General features: G+C 55.7%; 1 protein-coding gene across 1 annotated transcript; it reads left to right on the forward strand.

The window, feature by feature from the left end:
- The first annotated feature begins 2,030 nt into the window (after positions 1-2,030).
- Positions 2,031-3,432, forward strand: HOXB1 (homeobox B1). Its single transcript, XM_008153757.2, has 2 exons — positions 2,031-2,607; positions 3,104-3,432. Exons 1-2 carry the CDS (start codon positions 2,031-2,033, stop codon positions 3,430-3,432), a joined length of 906 nt encoding a protein of 301 aa, XP_008151979.2.
- Positions 3,433-7,624: the final 4,192 nt, after the last annotated feature.

A 7,624-nucleotide genomic window follows, 5' to 3' on the forward strand; every position in this document is an offset into this window, starting at 1 on the left:
TGTCCCCCCTCCCCCAACTTGTCCTGGTCCTAAGCAGGGGTCCGAAGTAACACGTGAGGAGTGAAAGGGGCAGGGTCCTGTGAAATGCTTTGAGGTCTTCCTTGGTTGGGGGCTAAGCAAGGCTTACAGTTATTAAGAGAAGAGAAAGGCGGTGTGATTCTGGGGATCAAAATAGAAAGCTGGAGAGGTGGAGGAAAGGCAAAATGACGGGGAATGGGAAACAGAAAAATGGAGGGACACAGAGGCTGAGAGATAACTTTGGGGTTTGTTGCAGAGTGAGGAGTACTCACCCTGCCCTTTTTGGGGGTGAGGAAACCTGAGTAGTTTTGAGGTTTCTCTCTGGACCTGTCCCACCTGCTTCTCTTCCTTCCCTGGGCTCAACTGTTTACAAAGATCCCTCCCTGAACTCTTGCCCTCCTGGACTTGCCCTAGCACCAGCCCCAGGCCTCCAGCCAGGCAGACACCCTGACAGGTTACAAATGAGCGTGGGTGTTGGATTGCACCAAGCTCTTGTCCTCAGAGTCTGGAGGAGGAGAATCAATGGGCTCTACCTAAGAGCTTCTCTTCCAGTCCCAGCCCAGTCGGAAGAGAGTGAAGGAGGCACTTCCTGTTCTCCTCTCCTCCCCCATTCCTGACCCAACAGACAAACAAGAGCAGAAAGGGGTGAGAGTCCCCTCCTGAGCCTCGGGACCTCCACACTGAACCTCCCATTCTCTGAGCAAACTCCCTTGATCTAGTCTAGAAAATTCACTGAAAATTTGAGTAATCTTTAAGATGTATTTGGTATTGAGCTTATGGATTTGAGGCTTGGGATTCTTTTGGGAGGTGGGGAGAAGAAATGGAGGGTGGTGAAGGAGACAGGGGTAGGAGGGAACTAAATAATTCAGGATGCACACTAGTTTTAAATGCTTCAGAAAAATGAATAAAATCTCCCTCCTCTTCACCTGTAAACATCACCCAGCTCGGAGCTCATTATGGCTCTCTGGAGGGATACAGGGAGTTATCTGAGTTTGAGTGAGCGAGCCAGCTACAGCTATGGATGGCTAGAGAGAGGATAAATACATCCTGAGAGATGAGTTGATGGATAGGTAGGGAACAAATATAAATATGGAGAGAGATGGACGAACGGAGAGATGGATTGAGACAGAGGGAATATAAAGAGAGGCTGAGGGAGAAAAATGGATGCGTGAATGAGGAGAGAGCATTTATGTGGAGAGATGGAGAGAGAAATGGGGGCATTTCTCATCCTCCAGCCACATTTCTGCCCTGTTTTTCTCCCTGAAATGCCAGTTTCCCACCCTCCATATAATGAATTCAACCTCTAGATTCTAGACCCTGCCTCACACCCTTCGGTGTTTTTGCACCGTCTTCCTTCACAGTCTCACAGCCATCCATTTGGCCCAAGATAACATACCTCACCCGGCTGGCCTAGCCCATCACCCCTAGGCAAACTGGAAGAAAGGAACCGGGAGTGGGAGCTCTGGGCCACGTAAGGAGGCTGGATTCCCTACCTCCCCATCTACAGCCTTGGGGGGCAGGCTCCTTTGGGGTGTGGGAAGAGTGAGGGGCAGCTGGGTTGAATTTGTCCAAATCTAATAACCCAGGAGCCTATTGAAGGTCTTGGGGGTGGGGAGGGGAGGAAAGTCTTCAATATTCCTCTAACTTTCCCCCCCTCTCCCTCTGGTCCCTTCTTTCCAAAAGTCTTTGAAGAAAGATGTTTTTGACGCTTCCACGTCGCTCTCAGATGGATGGGCTGCGGGTGATTGAAGTGTCTTTGTCATGCTAATGATTGGGGGGTGATGGATGGGCGCTGGGGCTGCCAAACTCTGGCCCACTGCGCCCATTGGCCTGGGAGAGATCACATGCGCCCCTCCACCCCCACTCTCTACCCCCTTCCTGGGGGAGCGCTGGCCCAGGAGAGCTGGCCCAGGCCATGGATGCAAGCTTCAGCGCTGTGACATACTGCCGAAAGGTTGTAGGGCAAGAGGGTGTCTCCCCAAAACGGGCCGACCCTCCTGCGGCCTCCACGCATGGACTATAATAGGATGAACTCCTTCTTAGAGTACCCACTCTGTAACCGGGGACCCAGCGCCTACAGCGCCCACAGCGCCCCTACTTCCTTTCCCCCCAGCTCGGCTCCCGATGTTGACAGCTACGCCAGCGAGACCCGCTATGGTGGGGGGCTGCCCAGCCCCGAGCTTCAGCAGAATTCAGGCTATCCCGTCCAGCAGCCGCCCTCGGCCCTGGGGGTGCCCTTCCCCAGCTCCGCGACCTCGGGGTACCCCCCGGCAACTTGCAGCCCCAGCTATGGGCCTTCTCAGTACTACCCTCTGGGCCAACCAGAAGGAGACGGAGGTTATTTTCATCCTTCGAGCTACGGGGCCCAGCTAGGGGGCTTGTCCGACGGCTATGGGACCGGGGGAGCTGGCCCGGGGCCATACCCTCCGCCACAGCCCCCTTACGGGCCGGAGCAGAGAGGGAGCTTTGCACCGGCCTATGCTGATCTCCTCTCCGAGGACAAGGAGTCGCCCTGCGCGTCAGAACCCAGCGCCCCCACTGCCCGGACGTTCGACTGGATGAAGGTTAAGAGGAACCCGCCCAAGACAGGTAGGGCTCAGGCGTGGCCACCCTCTCTCCGGGGTCCCAAAGCGGCCCTGCGGCTCCTGCACCGGGGTGTCCTGAGCCCAGGCTGGGCTCCGTGCTCCGAGACGCTCTGACAGAGGCAGGTGAGAGCACTCCGCCCGTCTCAGGCCCGGTGGGGACCCCACTGAGTGGGTGCGGGTCTACCCTTCAGAGTAAGTCTCCACCCTCACCCCGAACTTCCCATCTGTGTGCCTAGCACAGCCCTGGACCTGGCGCGCCTAACGGGCCGGGGGTGGGGTGGGGTGGGGTGGGGTGGGGGGGGGTGGGTGGGGGATGGAAGCGTGGGGCAGGTTGCTCTAGATTTGGAGAACACCTTGAGGGTGGGGTGTGCCTGGTGGTCCACGGGAACTTTGAGAGCAGAAGTGGGACGGAACGGTGAGGGGGGTGCAGAGTGGCCCGGGAGGAGGGGGCGAGGAGGAAGGTGCGATGACGGACCTGCCCTGCCCCGCCCCGCCCCTAGCGAAGGCGTCGGAGCTGGGCCTGGGCGCGCCCGGCGGCCTCCGAACCAACTTCACGACGCGGCAGCTGACCGAGCTGGAGAAGGAGTTCCACTTCAACAAGTACCTGAGCCGGGCCCGCCGGGTGGAGATCGCCGCCACCCTGGAGCTCAACGAGACGCAGGTCAAGATTTGGTTCCAGAACCGGCGCATGAAGCAGAAGAAGCGCGAGCGGGAGGGAGGCCGGCTGCCCGCAGCCCCTCCAGGCTGCTCCAAGGAGGCCCCGGGAGACGCCTCCGACCAGTCCACGTGCACCTCCCCGGAGGCCTCGCCCAGCTCCGTCACCTCCTGAACTGAACCTCCCCACCGACGGCGCCCCCCGCGCCGCCATCCAGCCCTGGCTTCCGCCCCCGCTCTCCCTAACCCGGCTCTGGGCTTTACTGATGGGAGATTTTCACCACGGCCGGCCGGGGAGGGCGCCAGTTTGGAGCTGCCTCAGGGGGCAGTAGGGGAACACTTTCCTCCGGTCCCCGGTCCGGGTGGGATGCTGATGGCTGGGGACCCTGTGCAACCAGAGGCGTGGGAGGCCTGTAACCTGCCAGATGTGGAGGGAAGGGCTCCCTGTCGCCTTTGGTCTGGGGATCCGCCCAGGTGGGGTGGGAGCAAGCGGAAGCTCCTGAGTTCTGCTTGCCCTCACAACTTCGGTTTGCTCAGTGCCTTTGAGCTGCGAGGACTGTCCTCTTGCGCTCACCCCTGTCCTAACTCCCCCTTCGAGGCCTGGGACGGAGAGAAGGCCTAGGAGTTTCTCCTGTGGGACGTGTTTGGGTGCGGGCCTATCACAAATGCTTCCCCTCTCCAATCACCACAGCCCTTACAATAGCACCAGCTGCCTTGTGACAGACCAAAAAGCACCCCCCCATCTAACCCTATTACCCCCCCCCCAACATTTGTATTGCACTAATGCAGCCTCCAGAGGTTGTTTCCTGAGACCCGACTCCTCTCCCCAGCCATCTCATCTCTAAGCCACCAAAGTGTTTTGGAACTTGGTTCTGCTGAGACTTATGGAATGTTGTGCGAGGCCTGCCCCCAGCAAGTCTCCACCAGGAAGGCGCAGGCACGCCCCCACTAGTTCCTCCCCTATTTATTGCCTTCTGGGAACCCAGGACCCTCATCCCCGGCTCCACCTCTGCCCCCCACTCTCTGGGGAGAACGGGGAGGCCCCGGTGCAGTGGCAGCTCCTAGCAGCTGCACGCATTTCTCTGAACCTTGGAGACAGTGGAGGCACCACCCGAGTTTCTGGAAACCTGAGCCCCAAGCAAGCTGGGTTCTCTCTGTACCTCCAACTACCTCACTGCAATAAAGTCTGTGTTTCCCCTTCTTCCTGCTGCTTCTGCTCCTCCACCTCAGGGTGGAGAAGGCTTCTGCTCCAAGAATCCTGCGGAGAGGGGAACACGGGCTTGGCCAAGGCTGGCTGGGCTGGGAAGAACTGGGTGGATCTAAAGCAGAACCCAGCCCCAGGTCTCCAGGTCTGACAGATGTCAGTCCCCGGGTCATTGGAAGAAGCAAGACAGAGAGGGAGGAAAAAGGCATGGGGAGGAAATAGTTGGGAGAAAGTCCTGAGAGGAAGGCAGGAAAGGAGAGCAATTTGGAGAAAACAGAAAAGGGTATAAAAAGAGGAGGATGTGTGGGGGAAGGCAAAGGCAACTCCCCTCTCCCCCACCCCCCAAGGCAAGGCCTGGCATAGAGAGAGTCAGAGGATGGGTGGCCCCCAACCCAGCTCTCTCCCACCCAGCCAGGACATCCGTCCAGACATTGGAAGTCAGAGAGGCTAGGACACTCGGCCCCAGCTGGCCCACCTCCAAAGTGCCAACCACCCAGCTCAGTGCCATCCCCCCAGGGTTGAAGGTGAACCCCCGGGGTCTTTGGTGCTGGGCCACAGGAAGAAGGCGGCCTCAACAAGGGCGAGTGGGTGTGGGAGAAGGGGAAGGTGGCCCCAAGGGGGCAAGTTGGAGGACCAGGGGCCTGGGGGTGGGCGGAGGAGGCCGAGGTAGGTCCGGATCTGGAGCTGACCTTTTTACCTCCAAGCGCCTTTGGGCTTTCCAAACAAGCCCACAGAGCACCCGCGGGGACAGCTATTGTCTCCAGGGCGGTCCCACCAACAACCCCTTGGTCTGCTGCGGGGAGGGGGGTGGGGAGGCCGGGGCTCAGGAAGCTCCGCGATGGTCAACAAACCTCCATCGCTCACTGGCCCCTCAGTGCCACTGAGATGACCCGGGCCTGCGGGCTCCAGGCGCCAGAGCCCCGCTTTATTGATTCCGGTTACCCAGGGAGCCCAAATGCCCCCGAGCCAGGACAGCTGGTGGGGGCGGCCGTGGAACCAAGTGTGTGTGGGGGGGCACTTATCCACCCCATCTATTTAATTTTTGGCTGTTCAAAGGAAGAGAGGCAGCGAAGAGAACTAACCGCTAAGAGGACTAAGGGCATGGATATGAAACGCCCACCATTTGCTTCCTAATGAAATTGCTGCCATTATAGGAGAGGCAATGTTAGCAGGAATGGCCCCGCCCAGCTGCAGAGGAAGAGAAGTGTGTTGCAAGAGGAAGTCTAGCTTTCCCAGAGGCTCCTGTCTTGTCCTCCGTCTTAAAAAATAAAATAAAAATCTATTAACTGCTTTTCTGTATTTAATTGAAATTGCCATCAAGATTGGCTTCCCCAAAGGGGTCACCTTGACAGAGGGGACAGAGCAAGTGTCTGTGGAAACCAAACTCCCCCTGCTTGGAGCCGGTCGGTGTAAGCCAGTAGAGCCTTCTGGTTGGGGTAATTGTGGATCCTACAACTTTGGATCAGTGGGCAGGAAAGCAGGGAGGAGCAGTGGTTAGAGCAGGGCCGCAAGGATGGTGGATCTGGGCCTCAGGCTGGTCCTGGGGGAGGGTGACATGATGGAAGGGACAGGAGGAAAGGGAAGGCTGCCCATTTGATTTTGGGTCATAGCACAAGGAACCACCAGATTCCCCCAGGGAAGGGTGAGGGTGCAAATCAATTCTCTGTCAACAGAGGCACAGACTCAAAATAATCCCCAATAAATATGAGCCTCCGACCTCCTTAGATGCAAAGCTACTGACCCCATCCCACTTTGCTCGCTCCTAAAAATCCCACTTTGAATTTCAGGCCCCAGATGGGTTTACACAGGAGGCATTTATTTGGAGAAAGACAAGATCACTGTGTATTTCCCCAGCATGAAGGACAAAGGAGAAAATGGTCAAACAAATAAACAAAAACACACTTTGCTGCAGTTGAGTTAAGTTGATGGTCTTTGTTAAACTTCCCAGTCAGAGCCTCCTCCATGCCTTTCAGACTGGGGGTTTTTCACAGCCCTTGAGGGGGTGAAGGAAGTCATATTCACCAGGGCATCTGAAAGTGCATTTCTGCAAAAATTGAAAGCCCTCCCTCCACTCTTACACCTTCATTTTCTAGATTTCAAAAAAATCCTCCTGTTTTGAAAGTAAAAATCTTGAGAGATTTTTTTTTCTCTTGATTCTTCGGAAACCTTGTCAAGGTTTCTGAGGAGCATCTCCTGGCCCCTCCCCTGAGGGTGGGGGGACAGTCAAGCCTCCACTCCACCCAACCCTCTGCACCATCTGTTTCTCAGCCCCAAGTGTGAACTTTCCCTCTTTCATTTGCCTTTTTCTGTAGCGTTTGTTCTCCCAATGCGAGGTCCTTTGATCTTCTGGACAAGAGACAAGAAAAAGAGAATTAAAAACCCCTGAAGTTCTCCTTACTTTTAATGTGGGTTTCTTTGTTATGAACATTCTTTGCACCAATACCCCTGGGCTGCTGGAAGGGATTTAGTGGGATGGGGAGTGGAAGAGGGTGCAGATGGGAAGGCTGGGGACACCTCTGGGTGATGGCCAAGGAGTTGGGGAGATGTCCAGGCTACTTGGGTTCAAATCCTTCCAGCGCTGCCTCTCAAGGCTGGAGCCCTTGAGCAGGTTGCCTGATTCCCTGTGAAGATCATAATAGTATATATTTCATAAAGTTGATGCTGGGATTAAATAACTTACTATGTGTAAAATGCTTGGAGCAGTCCCTAATAAATACATGTGAGCTATCATAAGAATAATAGTAATTATAATTATTACTCAAAGGGACACGCCCTCTCCCTTTTCCATAGTCCTTTATCTATTCCAGAGCACTCTTGATCCTTTGAGATGTGCACACACTCTCACTTCTTGTTTGATCCCAAGTTAGGAGTATGGAACTAGAGACAGGTTATAAGGCCAAGGACAGGTAAAAGGGATTCCTTCTTAGCAGCTGAGAACACCTCGATTGGGTGGAGACCCCTTCCTTTCCTTCAGGTCTCAGCCTACTCACTTGAGAGAGAGGAGAGTTATCCTGAGCCTCCCACACTCTTTCCCTCCCTTCTCCATTGAGAGGATGGATAAGAACTCTTGAAGGCAGACACTTTGAGGTCCTGATTTAGAGTGGTGGAGGGCAAGGGTTCTGAAGTATAACTTCGTTATAACCGTGGTCCCCCTCTTCTTAGC

This window comes from Eptesicus fuscus, chromosome 20 (assembly GCF_027574615.1).
Source record: "Eptesicus fuscus isolate TK198812 chromosome 20, DD_ASM_mEF_20220401, whole genome shotgun sequence".
NCBI lineage: Eukaryota > Metazoa > Chordata > Mammalia > Chiroptera > Vespertilionidae > Eptesicus > Eptesicus fuscus.

What these genes read in the sequence shown, in the direction of transcription:
- HOXB1 (XM_008153757.2), top strand. Translation starts at nt 2,031, where the DNA reads ATGGACTATAATAGGATGAACTCCTTCTTAGAGTACCCACTCTGTAAC. An exon ending in GAGGAACCCGCCCAAGACAG is followed by an intron (nt 2,608 to 3,103) that starts GTAGGGCTCAGG and finishes CCCCGCCCCTAG; the next exon opens with CGAAGGCGTCGGAGCTGGGC.